The following is a 21481-nucleotide window of genomic DNA, read 5'->3' as shown; positions in this document are numbered from 1 at the left end:
ACAATAATTCCATACATTAAAGTGTTTTGAGTTGTTGGGAAAATGCATCTAATCTCCTTCAGTGTCAGAGTTCCGCTCGTGTGAAAGTTGCGTTTTATTTCTGAAGCTGCAGCAGAGTTTGAGACAACTGAAGGAGAGAGGAAGAGATCATGTGTAAATGTGAAGGTCAAACCAGACGGTGATATTAGAGCCATCAAAGTTAATCATGGCTCTGTTTACAGGAGATCTCTGCCTTCATTGGTTTATAACTGTGTCTTAACTTGTGATTGGCCCTCAATTTGTATTCCCACAAGTGGAGTAGAGTTTGGAGAGGGCGGGGCGGGGGGGGGGCGGAGCCAACGACAGAGGAGACTCAAAAGCTGATTTTCAGTAACCTTCAGTCAGAAGGCAGCAGCTTTCATCCAGGTATGTTACCCTCTTTCTTTCGTTTCTCTGACAGAGAGCCTCCATTAGCTGATATATTTAAGAACATTTTAAATCTAGAGTTTTGAGAACATGATTAAGTGAGTGCATGTGTCATATTTGTGTTTAAATTGACAGAATCTATTAGAAGCTGGTTATGATCACAACACGCTTTTCTTACCAAACAAGAGAATGCTTAGTTAGTAAAAAAAAAAAAAAAAAAAACTTTTGCAAACCACTCTGAACAGTTGAGTTTTAAACTTTTGATATCCTGCCAAGTTCTCGGGTCACATGATTCTCCCCATATCCATTTTCCATCTCTCTTTAACATTGTGTTGACCTTATGAACTTCTGTCCAGAATGATTCTGTATCCATCAGCCAGGAGGGGCTTTGGTCTTGGCACCAAACGTCCCTCCACTGATCTATTAATAATAATAATATCACCACTGACCCAAACAGTATGTGTCCTCCAGTCTGCACTGCAAACGTTAAGATATAATCGCTGTGGGTGAAAGTCGGGTCTGACATGATCGGCTCATTTTAAAAATATTGGATCGATTAGGGTTTGTTTTTTCTCCCCCTCTGACCTGAATTAACAGAAGCAGTCTGGTCCTCAAACTCCTCTATTTTTAGAAACAGTCTCCTAGACACTGAGTCAAAGTCAAGCTGCGCTGTGACCTCCCATATACTGAATCTGATTGGAAATAAGTGTAAATCTGGGAACAGATAACTGGAATTTATTTGAATTTATCTGAATTTTTCCTGTTCATTACAGTAAAGCCAAGAAAAGAAAAAACATAATGTGGGCAATGTGGAATTAGGGTTGCAGAACAGGATCAGGGCTAACGCTGAGCATTTCATTTGTGGAGATCAATGTGGTTCAGACAACAGCGACTGGTTCTTAATGGTCTAATTACCAGAAATTTGAGAAATCTTCAGCTTACAAGGTTAACAAACAGACATGTGGCGCAAACATCCACAGGTCAATGTGCAAGAAAATGATCAGTGTCATTTTCACCATTTAGCCAAGACTAATATGGATGTTTTTGAACTGAGAGGAAAGTGGAGTACCCCGAGAAAGCTCATGCATGCACAAGAAGAATAACGGAATAATATGTCATTTTTGGCCAAAAGTGATTTTGAAAAGAAAAAAAAGCACTACCTGTTTTTTATTTGTTTGTTTGGTTTTTTTTTTTGTCAATGACTTTGTTGACTTACGTTAAAAAAACACACACACTTGGCAAATTGTGACTGAGGCTATCATGTTAAGAAGATGACAATATGCAAATTCTGTTGTTTTAATGAACCACAGATGACTCAACAGATTTAAATGTATACAGTTTCAAATAGAAAGTTAAACTAATGTAGTTAGCAGGTATGCAAAGAGACTGCATACCTGCTAACCACATGCTCCACACCCTAACCTCTACCAACCCAATTGGGTGATTGCTTCATCCAACTAGGTGTTGGATGAAGCAATCAGAAAGCAGCAGCCAAGAGAGAGGGTGGGGCTATCATGTTAAGAAGATGACAATATGCAAATTCTGTGAATCAGACAAAAGTCTGATTCACAATCCAGCAGGACAGAATCTGATGATCGAACGCAGCACTTATAAAGTTTCCATTAATCCAAAGGTGTCCAAAATGTGGTCTGGGGGCCCTTTGTGGCCCTTGAAGTGATTTGGTGAGATCCTTGACAAAAACAAAAACAAAAAAAACCCCAAAAAACATGCAAACTTGGTTTTCAGGCTCAAGGATAGAGTTTTAAAACATTTATAAATACAGGTTCAAGAAAGTTTTACTGCCTTTTAAAAAAGATATGGTTAAAAAAAGGAAAGAACAACACAAAGTACTGATCTTTGATCAATTATCTTTTTCACATTGACTCAATTTTGTAGCAAATAGGACGACCAACATCCAGCCAGTTTTTTACTTAAGAACAGATTTTGGCGACCGGTTTGGTGAACTCGACTAAATAACGTGGGATGTTTTTCTAAGACTGAGCGAAACCCTGTTGTTCTTACTGAGAAGAATAAACATAGTAGAAAACAACCAGTTTATGATTCATGATTCATGTTTCAGATGTACTGCCTGCAGCTTCCTTTCTACAAAAAGACAGACTTCTTTTATTTCATTAGAATATTGTGTTTTATTTCTAGTTGTTCAGGTGAAAGAGAAACGTTTTATACATATAAAAAAAAAATAAAGATACTGCATTTTTAATTAAAATAGATAAAAATATCTACATTTTGTGGCCCTCAATTACTTTCATCTCGATGGCTTCGGCTCACGTGACAAAATGTTTGAACACCACTCCATTAACAACTTTATTATATTAAATAATGTCACAGTCTGCAATAGTTACAAGTGTGATCCAGCATGTGCTCACAAAACAATTCAGTTATTTATTTCCGCTAATTTGCATAATTTACAGACCTTACCAACTGCTTTTGGGCCGTTTTACTATTTCCTCCTTCAGTTTCTGTCTTTCTTGGCATTTCTAGCTCTTCTTCTACTGATCCGTACTTGAGGTACTTTTCTGGAGGAAAGATGTCGGGCTCCTTCAGGCGTCTGATCTCGGGCCGCAGCACGGCCGTGCTGCTGGCCAGTCTGGGCGCGGGCACCATGGCCACTGGCGTCCTGCTGAGCGAGAACGGCTCCCTGGCTGCCGAGGCCAAGAAGAAGCTCTACCCTCCCAGGTAAGACGGACGACCTCGACGAGGGGCCAAGTACAGAAGCATCAGAAACTTTTCCGTTTCCTAGAAGCATGAATTCAGGTGTGATAGCCTCATTCTGAGACTCAGAGAGATGGATTGCATCAGCGGACGGTGAGCGTTGGTTGGGGGTCACGACTGACGCAGCGGCAAATGCCTGCGTGACCAGTGACACTCTCATGTTTCATCTATGCTACCTTTGACTCACTTTCTCTTAAGGTTTCAGATGCCGCTCATGTCTCCCTTTCCTAGTCGCCCTGTGGATGGGAAGCAAATTCAAGAAAAGCTTCAACCTGTAAATCCTGAGAATGAACGGATTTATTTTACTCTATATTTTAAACGAGAATCCAGAGTGTTTATCGTGACCTTCAGGTCTCTTCCTGGATCGCTTCACTGACATGACATAAGGAGGTCAAAGAGAATTTGATTAATTAACGACTGGCTACAAATCACATTGTGGGTGAAGCAGTTAATTAGATTAATCGTGATTAATCGATTATTAAAAATAATTGTCAACTAATTTAGCAATCAAATAATTGTGAACTACAGTATACAGAATTAAACATCCAATCTCCAAAACACACTCGGTAGTTAAACCAAAACTGTTCATAAATAATATAAATATTTTACATTTACAATTAAAAAAACTCTTTGTTTAGAAACATTCTATCCAGAATGAAATAGTGGATTAGTTTTAGCTTCACTAAAATAGGAACTTAGTTGTTTATTTGCATTTTTTATGCATTTCAAATGTATGAATGAAAATTATGAATAGTGTGCCGATAATTTTTTTTCTTTTCCCCGACTGCTCGATTAATCGTCACTGAAATAACGGTTACGGTGCAGCAGGCTTTCAAACACTTAAATGTGGAATCAGAGCCGTTCAGGACGCTCTGCCAGGAAACATGCTGCACCAGGAACATGTTTTATCTTTTCTTCCGTCTCCTTTCTGTTTCTTCTGTCGTTCTGTTTTTCTTCTCTTGTTCATTTCTTCTTCCTCTTCCTTCCTGACAGCTCAGACTTCCCCGACCTGAGGAAACACAACAACTGCATGGCCACCGCTCTGACTCCGGCCATTTATGCCAAACTGAGGGACAAGCTGACTCCCAACAACTGGACCCTTGACCAGTGCATCCAGACGGGGGTGGACAACCCGGGTCACCCCTTTATTAAGACGGTGGGCTGCGTCGCTGGTGACGAGGAAAGCTACGAGGTAACGCAACATGGGAGACCAACACATGAGCAGGGAAAACTGAAACATTTTTCCCTGTTTCATATATAAGTTCATATATATATATATATATATATATATATATATATATATATATATATATACACACATATATATATATATATATATATATATATATATATATATACACACACACACATATATATATATATATATATATATATATATATATATATATATATATATATAAGTTACTGCAGCTTCCACCCAATTTAGGTAATTATAAATAACCTGAAACACGAACAGTCTGATTTAACATTGCTTGTTAATGGTTGTTAAAGGTTGTGTCTTTCATCTGTGTTTCTTCCAGCCACAATAAGGTTCTACATATTAATGTTTGATATTTAGTAAATGTTTTGCCTCTCAAGTCTTTTGCTGTTTCCTCCAGGTGTTTGCTGAACTCTTTGATCCGGTAATCATAGACAGACACAACGGCTACGATCCCAGAAAAATGACACACCCCACCGACCTGGACGCCTCTAAGGTGGAACCACAGCTGACCCGTTCTGTGTTACCGGCCAGACGCTAATAAAACCACTCACTGGCGTCTTCGTCGTCTCTTCTTTTGCCTTCAGCTAAAACACGGGATGTTCGACGAGAACTACGTTCTGTCGTCGCGCGTCCGGACGGGCCGCAGCATTCGCGGGCTGAGCCTCCCCCCGGCCTGTTCCAGGGCTGAGCGGCGTGAAGTGGAGCGGGTGGTGGTGACCGCTTTGGCCGGCCTAAAGGGAGACCTCGCCGGCCGCTACTACAGCCTGGGCGACATGACAGAGAAAGAGCAGCAGCAGCTTATTGATGTGAGTCAGAGACGCTGCGAATGCATAGATATGGAGGAGGAACAGATGCTCAAAAGTTGATTTTAAAATGCGTTTTAAGTCGTACATTTTTCCTGCTCTTTTGCAAGTACCCGGCACGTCGAATTACACGCCCACTCAGCCACCATAGAAGGGAATCTTGCCTAATGTACAGATTTTGAATAATTCTTTGGTATTTTTTTTATTTGAGGCAGAGCCAGCAGCCAAGCTAACCTAATACTGGTAATTTAAGTTACAGAATTGTATGACATACCTGTCACGTCTCCTGTTTTGGCCAGGAAACTACAGTTTTTATCCCTCTTTCTCGTTATGCTCCTGTATTAGTATTTTCCCGTAAATGTCCCGTGTTACGTGAAGTTTGATATACTGATATAGAATCTGGAACTTTACAGAAGTGTTTTTAATTTAATGTTCTATTTGTTGGTTTTTGAATCGAAAACTGTTTCTGAATTGAATGGTGACCCTAACAATCAAAATAGAATTGAACTGCTGGACACTGAAAGATTCACATTTCTAGAATGTGCTGTGAAAAAGTACATTCTAGAGAGCTCATCATGTTCAACTTATGAACTCATTCAGTAAAGAGAAAGAGTTGTCTCTGAAATCAAGATTTAAATGTGATTAAACTGTTTTCTTTAGAAAGCTGAGCTCAGATTCATGAGTCAAACTTCAGTATATATAACAGATCATAGAAAAAGAACGTCTCTGATCTCAAAAAGCAACACAATGTGTGAAAAAAAAATCAAAAATAGTAGAAAACAAAGTCATCGTTTGTTATTAATGGTTTGTGAAGTTTATCTCTGAATGTTGCAGTTTTATTGCAATTATTTTATCACTTAAACCTAACAGGGTCAAGTTGGTTTGGATAGCGTCTTTTCCTTTAATGAATACAATAATTAAAAAAAAAAGTTTTTGTATTTACGCAGGTCATCTTTGTCACATATTGAAATTTCTTTCAACATTCAAAAAAGTGAAAGTAAAAGAAATCTGACTGTTTTACAGCACTATACCTGCACATCCCTCCCTCTGCCAGCTAAATGAATAAATAGAAGTTGTTCTTTAACATCCTGCTGCCTCTCTACCTTTTTATCTGTAGGACCACTTCCTGTTCGACAAGCCCGTCTCCCCTCTGTTGACGTGCGCCTTCATGGCCAGAGACTGGCCAGACGCCAGGGGGATCTGGTACGGTCCACACAGCTGGATGCTTGAGTTCACTGTCTGTCGCCAATTTAGTACGATTTCTTGTGCTAATCGTTGGGTGAACTGTAGTTTTTCTGTTCTCACCTGGTGAACAGGGTACTTCTTAAGTGTCTGTGGTTTCTTGTCTTCAGGCACAATAATAATAAGACCTTCCTGATCTGGGTCAACGAGGAAGACCACACCAGAGTCATCTCCATGGAGAAGGGCGGCAACATGAAGAGAGTGTTCGAGAGATTCTGCAGCGGCCTCAAACAGGCATGATGGAGCCACAACGCAAAAACAATAAACCTTTTTTGTCTAGCTTCTACTGCCAGTGCCTTAGTACGCTTGAAATAAGACAAAACTAACTTAAAAGTAACTTCAGAAAGATATATGATTTTGTTTGAATTTAATAATTCTTTAACATTGATGTAAAAAAACCCACTAACTCCATTGGCAGATGTTTTTCACTTATAACATGGGGAAAATGTCTTGATATAGGTATCAATATCAGTATTAAGGAATTATTGACTTAAGACAAGTTCAAGTATACTAATATATTTGCACTAGAAAGTAGACCAAAACGATTTGGTAAGATTTTGTGAAGTTTCAGTGCACAAGAGTAAATCATTTTAAGGTGGTAGTTTTTCTCACTTGGGTCTTTGTAGAACTGTTTCTCATGTTAATAGTATATTTTTAAGTATCACATTCATATATTTTCTTTCTATGGATCAGGTTGAGCATCTGATCCAGGAGAGAGGCTGGGAGTTCATGTGGAACGAGCGTCTGGGATACATCCTCACATGCCCGTCCAACCTGGGCACAGGCCTGAGGGCCGGGGTTCATGTCCGCCTACCAAACCTCAGCAAGGTGACGCGGCCAACCCAACACCAGCATGCTCTGTTAACGGCCTTCATTATTTCACTTCTCTGGGGGATTCGGCGACATCGGTTAAACCTAACGAGTCGGTGTTTGTCAATCAGGTTTATCTTTTTTTTTTTTATCCATGTTCATTCCTGCTCTTCAGGATGGTAGAGTGCCAGGCAAACAGTACATGGTTTACAAGATCCTACTGAGACAACGGCTCATTGAACCAGCTTTGCTTGCCACTTTTTTGGGTCGTGTCTCTGCCATGTTTGTTCTTCTCTACAAAACAGCTGAAGATCACTCTGACTCAGACAGTTGATTGCCAATTTTTCACAAGAAAAAAAATGTTAAAACAAGCTGATGTGACAGCTAACCACCTGCAGGTGGCAGCATTTTACTTCTACTACACTGCTTGCCTCAGTATTACCCGTTAACTTCTATGTCTGTGATCGATAAAAAGTCACATTTGCCGCAATAAGCGCACACTTCTTTACAAATATTTCTAAAGTGGCATCACAAACGAAACAAAAAAGCAGAAAGAAAAACAATCGTAATTTAATGAAGGGACTGTTTAAAGTGTTGTGCAGGTTTTCTCTGTATTCATCTCTATCTTCGTTCTTTCTCAGCTACCATGATGCTCCCAACTACATGAGGTAGTGTTCAGAGTGATGATGTGCAACAGTTTTCTCTCTGCACATGTCTGAAAAATATTGGGATAAACTGTTCAGAAACAGCGGAGCAAGAAGTGGCTATGCATTAAATAGGACGCATGGGGGCGCTGCGCCAGAGGGGGCGCCAAAGCGGTAGGGAAAAAATGTTTCTAGTTGAAATTTTCTGTATTTAACATCGATTTATTCATTCCTGATTAGAAAGGAGATGCAATTTTCCTCTCCTTCACAAAGCAACAAAATAGACCTACAAAGAAAAAAACAAACCCCCCCCCCCCCACTGTGTTGTTAATTTTTAGTCATTTAGCAGCCAACATAGAATGTTTAACTTTGCAGTATTTTTTTTTTAAACGGCCTAAAATGTCCCTTTATGTTAAGAAAACAAAACATACTAACTGCATTCATTTATGTAGTTTTATTTTTAAACAAGTCGTGACTTGTGTCTCCATTTGCCCTGCAGGACCCACGTTTCTCCAAAATCCTGGACAACCTGCGGCTGCAGAAGCGAGGCACGGGCGGGGTCGACACGGCGGCCACTGGAGACACCTTCGACATTTCCAACCTGGACCGTCTGGGCAAATCCGAGGTGAGCCTTCCTTCCGGTTCCTGTGGTCTACATGCGTTATTGCCGGTGAAGTGACATTTTGGGTTGTTGCAATTTAGGTGGAGCTGGTTCAGCTGGTGGTCAACGGGGTCAACTACCTGATCGAGTGTGAGAAGAAGCTGGAAAAGGGCCAGGACATCCAGGTGCCCGCTCCGCTGGTTATGTTCAAGAAGTGAGAGCCGAACATGTGAAGGAGAACCTTGGCTCTACCACTAGAGGCTGATGTCTCAAAGATTATACATCTTCAGGGTAAAAAAAAAAACAAGATCTTCGACATGACCTGCAGAAAAGTCTACCTCAAGTTAAGGATTACCCTGACTTTAATAAAAAAAAATTAAAAACAACTTGACTAGTTTCACTTTCTATTACATCAGATGTTTGGATCCCTTTAGTTTTAATGTCATCACTTTCCTAAAACAAAAACAAAAAAAACAAAAAACAAAAAGAGGCCTATGTCGTTTTATGCCAAAAGCAATTTTGACAAAAAAGGAAAAAGAGACACTTTGGGCAAAAAAAACAAAAAAAAAAAACAAACTTATTCTATTATTTTAGGAAGGTGATGATATATCAATAACTCTCCATTTCTTCAGCCAGACATGAATCCAAGACAACTCCATGCTGTAGTTTTACCACTTCTCCAGAGGCCAAAAGAGGTGGAAATATTTTATTTCGAAGGAATAATTTCCCTTAAAATACAAAATAATGATTTAAATGACACCTGAATGCTGCATGGTCATTATCTTCGTTTTACATTTGGGCTTTATCGGCAACAAGTTCTGATTTTATTCCAACTGTGTGGTGGATGATGAGAAAGAAAGAGGAAATAAAACAACAACACGGCTTTAGATGCTGTTAAATTTGGAAAGGAAGCCTAAAAAGATGGAAATAAGAACTGTGTCATCTGAGATAACATTCAACATTTAAGTAAGCACTAAGAAAAGCACTTTTTTTATTATTATTATTAATTTAACCTTCAAGATGCCACCTCAGACAATTTATTGTTTTTTTCTAAAAAGAAATCGATAGAAAGAAGTCAAAAACAACCAAAAGATGACACCTAGAGGCCAGAAGCTGCCTACTCACCAAAAAGTCCTGCTTTGATTTTTTTCTTTTTTGTTTTTGGCAAAGTAAAACAGAAACACAAGCCTCTATTAAAGATTGGTTGGAGAGTGCTAAACATTGCAGGTACACAAGAATGTGGGGTGGGGTGGGGGGGCATCTTTGTGAAACGCAGGGGGAAGAGGGAGGGGGCTAAGAACAGAGAGTCAGGCCGGGGTCTTCGATCAGAAAACAGAAAGGAGGCTAACAGGTGCAGGTCGTCGTCGTGTCATCAGTCCACAGGTCGCTTTTCACTGTGTTTCTTTGTGAACTCCTCGGCGTTCTTCATGAATTTTGCGCGGTCCTTAGTGTACTCCTCCGCCAGGTCGGCCCTCAGCGGGTGCTCCGGCTGGGGGGAGTTCACCAGAGCGATCAGACACTGAATCACTGAAAGGCAGCAACAACAAAACGAAAACGTTAATAAAAGTAATAATGATAAAGCTCCACCGTCAGCAGCAGAGGAGTTCTGAAAGTACGGAGCCCCATAGAGGACATGGGGAAATCTTTTTCTTCTGGTAAAGTTAGCAAATACACCCTGGTTTACTTTGTAAACAGCGATAAATGTCAATTTGAAAGACACTCACTGAAAACGTCGATCTATCCACTGTGTGTTGGTGTTTGTGTAAGGCTGAGATGGGACTCAAGTCAGACTACCAAAACAAAAAAGACCCAACCAAAACTCTCCGATGAATATTACCCAAGAACAGAGAGTTTCTGTTTGTGTCTCAGAGGGAATGGAGAGCAACAAAAAGCAGGTTTCAGTCGGTTTTGCTTTTGCATTTTGCACAAAAGTTTGTGGTGCGTTTGTAAAAACAAAAAACAAGAAACAAATACATAAAGCTTCACATGTCACTAACAAGACACTTGGAAAACCTTACAAAAGCCTTACATTACAACACAAACAGCTCCAGTAGTCAAGAACTGACTAGTATGTTAATGCGAGGAAACGCAAGGGAAAAATCAGTCCCCTGTGTCCCTTAAGGGCCTCTGCATGAAAAACCCGCTTCCTCTTCTTACCTTGGCATGTTTTTGTGGCCGGCTTCCAGTTCTCCACGCTGATGATGGGCAGACACACCTGACCCTTCTCATCGATGTTAGGATGGTATATCTTTGTCTTGAAGGTGATCTTGGGGGGTTTGAAGGGATACTCTGCAGGGAAGATGATCTCAATCCGAAAGGCTCCTTTGTCATACGGAGGAGAGTCCTGGATTGGGGAGGAAAAAAAGGATTTGCAGATTTTAAAGAGAACTTTCCTAAAACCAAAAAAAATTTTCCCACTAATTGAAAAAGGACAAACATTTATTACGATTTTCTTCCAGGAGCTTAATGAGAAAATTGTTTTTCAGTCATTTTGGTTTTCACACCAGTAAAATTTTGTTGCTTCACACATGCAACTTGTGGCACAGTGTTAAAACATGAATAAATCACATTTTTTGAAAACCAAGTTGTTTTTCACCAGGCAACTAACAAATACTTTAACTATTGATTAAATCAATCAATTAATCTCACGATTTATCAGATTTTTCTTCCAAGTCATTTTTGCATCTAAAAAAATTACTTCTAACATCAATATGTGAAAAGCTCAACACTTTCTGCTTGACTTAACATAATTATAGTAAAGACCTAATTTGTAAACCATTTTGAAAACATGAAGTTGATCTCCAAATGCAACACCTCATGCTTATTGATCTGAACAATGCACAGAAATACAAGAACAAATTCACAGGCAGCCATCAGTATGGAAAAGGTTGCAAAGCCTTTCTATAAGGCTTTAAAAAACAAATGAACAAACTTGGAACAGTGGTGGCTTTTCCTGGGAGTGACCGACCTACCAGAAATACCAGAACTATAGCCACAGCACTGCAGGTGCCACTTGGCTCAGTTAAGGTCACAGTTTTGCGACAAGAAAGAGACTGAACATCGATGAAACCACACTGACCAGAAAGAACATAAATGTCATGATTTGGTGTTGGTGGTGAGGAAGATGCTTGTAAGCCCAGGTAAAGATAATGGCAGTAGTTTAATGCAGACAACTCAGGAACACAGGAATCTGGCAGAAAACATGATGAACAATAGACGCAACATTGACGTGGACCCAACGAAGGACAGAGACAACAGGTGGGGTTAAATACACAAGGAGGGTAATCAGGGAACTAGACACAGCTGGGAGCAATCAACAGGGAAGATGGGACTCACAGGGAAACGGGACTAAACACAGAAAACCTCAAAATAACTACACAGAAAAACACGGATCACAACAATAAAGGCCCGACTCACAATAAACCAAAAAACATCGCAATGATCCCACTGACTCAGAAAACTCAGAATGCAGGATTAGTGTTGGTGCTTCATTATGTGAGCATCAACACTCAACAGGAAGTAGTGGCAACACATTTTATAGCCGACATGATTTTTATGAAGTAAAGCAAACAGAACTGGGCTACAAGCCACTGCCGGACCACTTGTCACGCTCTGGAAACCTGCAGTTTGTTTCACTTTGCCTTCAGGTCCCAACCAAGCTGTGAATGTTCTCTGCTCTGGATGGGGCAAAACAAATTTAAATAATTATGAATAAAGAGATATAATTCGGTATAGCCTCTAAACAACTAACAATAATCGAGTTAAAGAAAGTTTTCTAATATATTGAGGCTTGGGGATCTAAACGTTGGGGAGTGGAGAGGATGTTCAAACAGCAAATATAATCATCCCAACCATACCACCAGCAAAAATCATCTGTTTAGAGATTATTCTCATAATATATGCAAAATCTCTTCATAATATTATATTCTTCAAAAGGAAAAAAACAATAGTTGTCTTTTTTATTTCTGCTTAGAAACGCTGAACTAAACAAACAACAAATATCTCAACTTCTAAGAAAGTGTAATTGATACTTCACAGATAACGTCTATCAGCTAACTCATCTGCTTTCTCATTTCCTCTAAAGGCCATGATGGCGAGTTAGATTAAAAAAGTTAAACCAGGACAGCATAAATGTGAAGGTTTATTAAATAGTCTTTGTGTGTTATTTATATGCAATATTTTGTAACTGCTTTGTTTAATGCGGCTCTTGAAATGGGTTAAACAACACTTAAAGAAATAAATAATATGTGAAACGGAATCAGCTGGAATAACTCAGAAGTAACAGGTGCAGTGACTGTTGCACTAATGTGTAACTTGAGCTCATGAGCAGCAGCAGCAGCAGCAGCATTCCTCTGGAGGATGAGTAAGAAGACAAGCCTGTCATGTGACTGTTGTAGCAGTTCTAATGAGACTGATAGAACTGTCTCGTTTGTTCTTCCTGTAATAACCCGAATGTTATCTCTGTCTAACATACTGGCTGTATTATTGTTGAAGGAACCCGGAGAACAGCAACATGGAGGGGCAGCAGAGCAACAAGGTGACAGAATCAGGCAGAGAGTTAGAGTACACAGAGGACAGAGGACTGGATCTGACAAGGAAAAAGCTGGAGTTCAAGTTAGTCTGGCAAATAGCTAATTAACAACGATGATCTTTGGAAAATAAGCCGATAGTAAAAATGATTAATCAATTACTGAAATAATCATCACCTGGATTAATTGTTAACTAGAGTATACAGACTAAAAAAAAACCATTTGTTGAAAGAACATATTCAGAGTAAGCCAAAATTTTACAAAAAAATAAACAGTTTGCAATTATGATTAAAAAAAGAACTTTGTAAATATGTTCAACTGAGAAACCTTTCAAGTGGCAAAGTTTTAGCTTCATTTGGTTCAAATTCTGTAAAAAATAAAAATCTCCTATTAAGCAACTTTAGTATCAATTTATCAATCAATAATCTGATATATAATCAGCGGATCAGTCAGATGCTGTTGATCCCGAGTCAAATGGAAAAGGCTTTTCACATGTTGATGTTAGGACTGTTTCAGCTGCAGATTCATCCTGTGTTACAAATGATCAGGTGTTCCTAAACGAATGTCGTTATTGCACTTTAGAAAATAAATTGTTTATCTTATTTAAAAATATATTATATTTTAAACACCTAAATGAGAAATCTACAAAAAGTGCCAGTTTGCTTTTATCCAATTGTTACAAAAATCAGATAACTAAAATAATTGTTAGTAGTCCTATATGTCACTACTTGTTATTGGGGGGCAGTGTGTGTGTGTGTGTGTGTGTGTGCACAGTCCGCACTCACACGCACAATGAGTCCCTGCCAGCACAAAATATTCGCGTCATCCACCGAAATGTTCCGGAAATGCTTCATTCCAGATTTGCGGATGTCATCCAGCTCCTGCAGCGAAACACACACATCTCAGACAGAGCAGAGGTTTGGCACGGATGTTTACGCAAAACACATAGGATCCAAAAAGGGGGAATCATGTGTAATAATTAACTTGAATTTTTAATATTAGTCAGATTATAAACATTGTAAATCTTTTCGTAATTATTTGTCACCAAATATGAAGATGCCCCACTTTTATTTATAACTGAATTGGATATTAGTTTGAGGATTTTATATTACATTCCACTTTTGTATATTACTTGAGCCAGATTGATCAGATTTATGGCCTCTGATCAAATCAAAAATAATTCTAATCAACTTCCAGCTGGTAAATGACATTGATTGGGAGTTAAGTGTACAGTAAAGAAAACTATTTGAAAAATCAGCCACCGCCTTCCTCTTAGCCCCTTTCCCAACTCTGCATTGGGATTCTGTGGGATCCCAATGCATATTGTGCCTCTAATTTAAATATCTGGTCTTTAAATTTGATCCCAAAAGAGAAGAAAAGATAACTTGTTGGTATGAAATGTCTCACAGACAGATGGCAGAAAAGCACTGAGTTTTGGTTCGTCTTCATTTGAACCTTTTAATCAGCTCCTGACAGAACATCACCATTAGATCATCAACCCTGTACGTAGCAGCCTGAAGCACAGATCATCTCTATATGAGGGTCATAAAATGATTAAATACTACTACTAAATAAGAATATATTTGCTTCACAGATCAGAAGTAAATACATAAACTAAAAAAACACTTTTTTTCCATTTGGAAACAAGTATTGTAAGCAGGAAATATAGACATGAATACATATTTTGGATAAATAAACATTGTAAAACAAGTTTTAATTTTTTATGTATTCAAGGTAAAGTTATCTACATATATTTAAAAATAAAAGTTTAAAAATTAACTTTAGTCACACTGTACATTCTTATTTTATTTTTTTATACCGTCTATAAATCCCGTGCTCCCTTCATGATCGACATTTGCCCGGTGTGTTATATTGCTGCTTATTGAGCATGTCCCACTTTACTGTTTTTATTTTTTTGTCAGAACAAGAGAACCGGATTGTTTGGGGAGTTTAGGGAGTAGAGATGATGAAGAGGATGTTTGGACGTCGGGGGGAATTCCTGAAAGCCAGAGCGACACACTCTGTGCTACAAATCAAAACCAAATGAGTCCCAAAGAAACTGAAAGTATGAGACACAGGCCTCCTGTCAGACAGGTTCATGAAAACAGATACCCAGGTTTATCCTAAATGAACGCATCAATAATCGAAGACTAAAGACCCTTATGGGAACAATTTGCATACACTCATATCAGTGTATGCTGTTTAAAAATAATTAAATAAAAAAATTCAGGATCATTTAATTTATCTGGTGGGTCACTAACTTCACAGCTTACTATCCAAAAGTAATATATTTTTGCAGTTCCACGTAGCATTTCAATGTGTTTAATGAATATTGTTTTTGAATCATTTTTGCTCACTAGGTCTTTGATCGCCTCCTACCTGGTGACTCAGTTTCACTTTTGAGTTGAGCGTGGCAATGTATGAACAAAGCATTTTCAGCTTCACTCTTATGGAGAGATTTAACAACAATTTTACATTTTGTTTAAAAAAATGCAGAAAAAGCATATCAAATCAATGCTCTCTCTCTCAAATCCTTACGAATCCATCAGATCTCTCTACATTTAGATTTCCAATTTTTCATGCAATCATATTAATAGACGATATTTAATCATAAAATATATATTTTTCAAGTTAGTTTAATATATGATCGAAATTTTTCTTAGCTGTATAATCAAATCACCAATTACTTATCTTCTACTGATGGATGGATTACACAGCTAACGATGTAGCTTTTATTTCCTCAACGCGGTCCAACTAGAAAGATCCTTTCCTGTGTATGGATTATTGCCAGATCATAGCTGCTATTGATTATCAGTCGCTAGGAGGTTCTGATGAGATCTGACGTCACGCCCCAGCCCCACGGTCTCCATGTTTTCTCCCCGGCTGTGAGCGTCGTTACACGGTGACAGCGGCTCCAACAGCCCGCTAGCTTGACTCGGCTCACGCTAAGCGCATCGACATGTTCTCTGACAGCTCCCCGAGAGTGCTGAATCACACCCGTCAGCCTTTTTCGCTCTTCTCTCCGTTCAATCCCCGTTCGTCGGACGTCATTCTCCTTTCATTTTGTCGGCGACAAACACTCGGCCGCTTTCTTATCTCCACCGACTCTGTAGCTCCCCGCGCGAAGCCACGTCGAGTGTTTTAAACTCTCTACAAGTAAAATAAAACAGATTAGTTTGGTATTTCTCGCTTTACCTTGCCTAGTCTCCTGGTTGAAGTCATTGTGTTGCCGAGTTCGTCTTCTTCCTGTTTCTTTCCGTGACTCTGTCCTCGACTTCTTTTGACTTTAGTTTGAAGCGGCAGAGAAGGCGGAGTCTCGATGTTGTACCTCCCCCTATCGGCGCGGAGGACTCAGAAAGGCTGCTTAAACAAAGAGAGACAGCCTGCTTAAACAAAACACGAAAAGAACGAAACATGAAAATAGTGCTGTGGAAATAGAAACTTAACAAAAAACAGAAAATAAATCGAAAATATATAAAATATAAGTATTTTTCATGCAATATTCCGTGAAACACACCAGGTTGTTCAATGCTTTTAAATGTGTTTTTAGACATCAGACAGACAGATAGACAAATAGATACTAAAATTTCTGACAAAGAGAAATAAAATGTTGACAGTTCATTTGAAGAAATAGGATTTATCTTTATTAACAATGTATTCAATAGAGCAGCAGTAATTATATGATCCAAGAACTTCTCTTACTTTTGCTCTCAGTCTGGCCTCTTTGTGTGAGTAATAAGACTTAGAGATCTTTCAGAAGTAAGACATGCATCTGTAAATTCATTTTTCTCAACAGTTGTCCCATTTTCTACAAGACTGTTTTAAGTAGGGAATACGATCAGTTGCCTGTGACATGGAATTTGAACCAGGTAATGATCTCTTTTTAATTTTACTGACACTGTCTAGAACAGAAAGTTGGTATTCCTTAAAAAGGACAAAAAACTTCAACTTGTCTTTATATAAATATGAAAACAACAAAGCTTAATTAAGAACATTTATTTTCTGATTTGTCTTATTTTGAAACATTAACTGTGCCCAAATTTGCAGTTGTAGCTCTCTATTGGTCCCCGTATTTTTGTGCTGGTGATTTGTTGCTCACAAATTACACAAGCTGCATAAATCACACACAAAAAAAGTATATAAATATTATTGTTGTTCCCCAACAATTCATGACCCTGAATAACAAAAACACACCATAAGGCACAAAAAGGTTCAAATCTTGAGTTTCAAACTTTTATTTATAGTGGACCAAGTGTATCACTCTTATCGCTTATCTGAAGATAAATGAACAAAATCGCCACCTGATGCTCCAAAACTGTTATTTCATTAAACAATAAAAATCACGGATATCAAAAGGTTTAACATTTGGTGTTCCTTAAATCCATAGAATAAAATATATATTGACAATGACATGCTATCTTATCTATTCCTTATATTAATAAGCCTATTAATATGGGGGGATTAATGGGACATGGCTGAATTACTGGTGCACGTACAGCCTGAGGGATATTTTTTGCTTTATATCACCATGGAAACTCATTCTGGAATCTCAACCTGCTTTGGAGCAGCTTCTTTTCTGTTTCTCAATTTGGAGGGGGGGTTTCTCCACGTTTTTTTCTTTTACTTTTGACATATTATCAGTGTCATTAAACCGGTCAAACGCAGTCTGTATCAACCCCGAGTGTTTATTCGCAGTTCGTTCTCAGGTGAACCTTTCCGACTGAGCTGCTCTTTCCCCGAAGCCGAGTGGATCTTGTGACCTCAGAGCCGACACTCCGTTCAAGATGGCCGTCTTGAGTGAAGAATTTACACCTCTTCTGTGAAACTAATCCAACAGTTAGCTATCTTGGCAAGTTTAGTTCCGTGTTTGGAAAATGGCACATCGACAGTGTCCTTGCTTGCTCCCGTTTTAAACCGGAACTACTGAGGTCATGGAGTAAACCCGTCCAGGTAAGAAAAATCACCAACAAACCAGGTTAACCCACTGGGAGTTAGCAGCATTAGCATGCTAGCAATTCCTTTCACCATAAGCAAGCTAACTTTAGCTACACCTGCATAAAGTACGGTAATTTCGGTAACAGTTGGTAGATTATTGCTGGGTTTGTTTAGGGCAAGTAGTTAGTAGAAGACTGCGTAAAAGTAGGCGTTTAATAGTAATGTGAAGTGTGTCAGGTAGATGCTAAAGTTGTCTACTGCTTCTACATTTGAGTTTTGTTAGCATGCTGGATGTGTTTTTTAAAGGGAACCCCGAAGTTTGGTTAGAAGCAAACAAACAAGTGGACTTTTTAGATTTTAAAAGCCTTAAAAACCGAGAAACGGCAACACCAGTTAAATTTGGCCGTCATGGATGTTGAGACGAGTTTGGTGACCCCGTGATATTCTGCGCTGTGGCTCGCCTTTTAAACCTTTAACGTCTGTATTCTATGGCAACTTCATACATCAGCAACCACAAACAAGAAAGCGAAAACCGGAGAAATTCGACATGATAACATTTTGGAAAACCCAACAAGAAACGCGTCTTAGACAGTTTATGTATTTAATTTTATGACGGCAACATTTATTTGATCAATTTTGAATTTTTAGATTTAACTTTAATTTTTAAGTAGACTCACCTTGTTCGACTTTCCTTTTTAACACCCTCTTCCTTCCAAACAGATTAAAAAAACTGATTGATATAACAAAAACAGTCAGAGTAATTTCAATATAAGAATAAAGCTTACAAGAACAGAGTCATAAGTCAAACAATCTTTTTGAAGTACACATAGTATTATAAATCCATATCACCCAAAGGTAGACCTTTAAAAATGTGATTTGACTAACAATAAAGTGTGTAGAGAAAATAAACCTTATATTTTATACTGGTATGCACACATAAGTTCCTCTTAAGTCAGGTCAACTGTCTTCCAGGGCTTGATCACTCTTAGAGTATATGCCCATCATCTGACTTGTGTCCACCTCTACAGCACTATGCAGCTGCTGAGTTTTCCAAGAACTGAAACATGTAGCGTGACTTCGAGGTCCAAACAAAGTCAGAGACGTATACAGAGTGAGCAGAAGCGGAGACAGGACAGTCTGTTGTTCACCACATCACACAGGCTGACATTCAGCTGCACACACAGGCCTGCTGACAGAGAATCAGCAACCCAGAAGCTCAGAAAACCCATCTGCATTATAATAAACATGAAATAAGAAAAAACTACATTTTAGAAAAAAACAATAATTAAAAAAAACAATCATTTTACAAAATACGAAATCATAAACATAGCAAGAAGTCTGAGAAATGTGTTTTCAAACCTTGTTTTCTGTTACCTGATTCAAATTTATAATTTTTTTTAAAGATTAAAATAATCAACATTGAGTAAAATGAGATGACTGTTTACCCGTATATATTGACCCAAATAATAATAAAATTTACTTCCTTTTTCTGTTAAATATTAACCTGCCTTAGTAACTAATGACTGAGTGACCCAGGAGGGAACAGAAACACAGGTGGAATAATTAGGTGTTGCTATGGTTTTATTGGTGTTATGTTTTGTAGCTGTCATAACAAATCTAAAAAAAAAGTTGTTTAATTTGAAATCTAAATTCTAACCTTATTTCCAATAAAAGCACATAACTTTAATCAAACCACTTGAACACTGTTTTTTAATGTATTGTTTTGTATCAACTTCCTCTTAACTTCCATCAGGTTGTGATTTGTCAGATTGCAGCTGCCAAGCTTTGCTATTTTTAGAACATATTTTAGGTGTTTTTGTTTTTCTGACTCATTATTTTTAGCCACACTAAAAATATATCCTCAGAATTCAACTGGTTTGAATCCTTCCTGATATTCTCCTCATTTGTTTTCTGCTTTGTTCATTTATTTTACATTAACATGTGATTCTGCTGTTTAGATGCCAACAAACTGGAATATGTACAAATAAATCTGAAATGTTGTTTGTGCAAAAAGAACAGTTATATATATATTGGGGGGGGGGGAAGCCTAAAACATTTTAGGAGAGATTGACATTTAGGATGGGAAGACGGGTAAGCAAGTCTGCTCTACTTGTGAAACTTATTGGTTAATTCTGATTTTGTTCTATCATTTTAATTAAAAATGTACAACTCCATGTTAGACATGGAAGCTTACTTTGATTTGGAAACAGGCTGAGCACGAGTATTTATGGCTACTTCTGTGAAATATGTGGAGAAGGAAAAATCATTTAGATCTGGTCACATTGCTATTAGGCCTTTGCATCAACAGCATAAGCCTTTTCCAACCCATCACAACAGCTATGTGAAGATGTAGCTCACGGTTTTGACTGGAAACTTTTACTCTAAAGATACAGGAACCTGTTCAGGAACCAGCCACTATCTGGGGAAGTTTTCCTTTGTTTCCATGGCAGGAACCAGAAACAAATCAGACAAACGTAGGCAGAAATCTTCCCCTGGAAATGGTTCTGCTAAGGAAGTAGGATTTTATTTGGATGGACTCGTGAACTAAACACGGAAATTCAGTAGTTTTAAATTTGGATGCGATTATGAAGTAAATGAAATTTGTCAGTCCACAGCTACACGCAGGCTTAAATCTACAGCTTTATGTTAATAATTTTGTGTGAATGAAGCTAGCTAGAATCAATACTCAAGACACAAACCAATGTGCTGCATTGTGGGTTTACAATGTCACAAAATGTTGGATTCATTGTTTTAAATATTAGGAACTTTTATGTTTGTAGAAATTTCTGACGGTTAGCTAAATATATGGATTTTTTTTTCCTGCACAATGATAGTCTGGTTCTCATGGAAGTGGGTTTCTGGGCCACAATCTGAAACATCTGCACAGCTTTAGGTGTAACTTATGTCTCATACTTACTGTGTTTGGATGGATTAAAGCTCTCGTCAGTTACAAAAATGTTTTGACTTCATTATATTATATCAAATGGTTTTTGAGGGGTTTTTATCCTTCTACCCATAGAGCACTTATCTAAAATCCAAACAAAAAAGGGCTTCAAACTGTCTTTATTCAGTGATGAAACCTGCTTCTCTAACAGGAACCAGAGCGATCCAGGGCCTTCTGCTGTAGCCCAGAATGGACAGCTTCTTCAAGGCAGCTGTTTGTGATCTGGACAAAGTTCTTGATGACTTCGAGCTCAATTCAGGTCAGACCACACCTCAGCTAACTAATGCTAACATAACATGACTTTTCAAAATCAATACCATTTTTGGCACTGTAGAAAAAATAAAGGTAAGAAAAAAACATAATCAGTTACAATATGACCTGCTTACATGCAACAAGCTATAGATATGTCAGCAAACATCTGAATTAAAAAAAAACTATACAAGTACCACTTGCTAGAAGGTAAGGTAATTTTATTTATAGAGCATATTGTCAGCAACAAGGCAGTTCAAAGTGCTTTACATAAATTAGAAGGAAATACAAACAAAACATCTAATCAAAGGAAAGACAAAAAGTAAAAGTATAAAACTACCGTATTTTCCGCACTATAAGACGC

The 21481-nt window shown here is 38.2% G+C and overlaps 3 protein-coding genes across 3 annotated transcripts in view; 2 read left to right on the top strand and 1 right to left on the bottom strand.

Annotated features, from left to right (window-relative positions):
- The first annotated feature begins 315 nt into the window (after positions 1–315).
- Positions 316–8846, top strand: LOC106935673 (creatine kinase S-type, mitochondrial-like). Its single transcript, XM_015016251.1, has 10 exons — positions 316–405; positions 2908–3102; positions 4132–4330; positions 4758–4853; positions 4945–5166; positions 6281–6366; positions 6516–6639; positions 7099–7233; positions 8359–8484; positions 8562–8846. The coding sequence occupies exons 2-10, from the start codon at positions 2954–2956 to the stop codon at positions 8676–8678; spliced, it is 1254 nt and encodes a 417-aa protein (XP_014871737.1). The 5' UTR covers positions 316–405; positions 2908–2953; the 3' UTR covers positions 8679–8846.
- A 275-nt stretch (positions 8847–9121) lies between these two features.
- Positions 9122–16302, bottom strand: LOC106935674 (ubiquitin-conjugating enzyme E2 L3). Its single transcript, XM_015016252.1, has 4 exons — positions 16185–16302; positions 13775–13870; positions 10618–10804; positions 9122–9987 (listed from the first exon to the last, which is right to left on the bottom strand). The coding sequence occupies exons 1-4, from the start codon at positions 16209–16211 to the stop codon at positions 9833–9835; spliced, it is 465 nt and encodes a 154-aa protein (XP_014871738.1). The 5' UTR covers positions 16212–16302; the 3' UTR covers positions 9122–9832.
- A 1268-nt stretch (positions 16303–17570) lies between these two features.
- The window catches only part of LOC106935670 (zinc finger FYVE domain-containing protein 16-like), a 34749-nt gene continuing 30838 nt past the window's right edge, over positions 17571–21481 (top strand). The window contains exons 1-2 of the mRNA XM_015016245.1: positions 17571–17939; positions 21020–21127. Coding sequence (XP_014871731.1) covers positions 21058–21127 — 70 coding nt within the window. The 5' untranslated portion in view covers positions 17571–17939; positions 21020–21057. The remainder of the gene's footprint in view (positions 17940–21019; positions 21128–21481) is intronic.

The sequence above is a fragment of the Poecilia latipinna genome, unplaced genomic scaffold (assembly GCF_001443285.1).
Source record: "Poecilia latipinna isolate Pla-1442-1.1 unplaced genomic scaffold, P_latipinna-1.0 Scaffold1998, whole genome shotgun sequence".
Classification (NCBI taxonomy): Eukaryota; Metazoa; Chordata; class Actinopteri; order Cyprinodontiformes; family Poeciliidae; genus Poecilia; species Poecilia latipinna.
The sequence above is the reverse complement of the archived record's forward strand: the minus strand, read 5'-3'. Positions and strand labels throughout refer to the sequence as shown.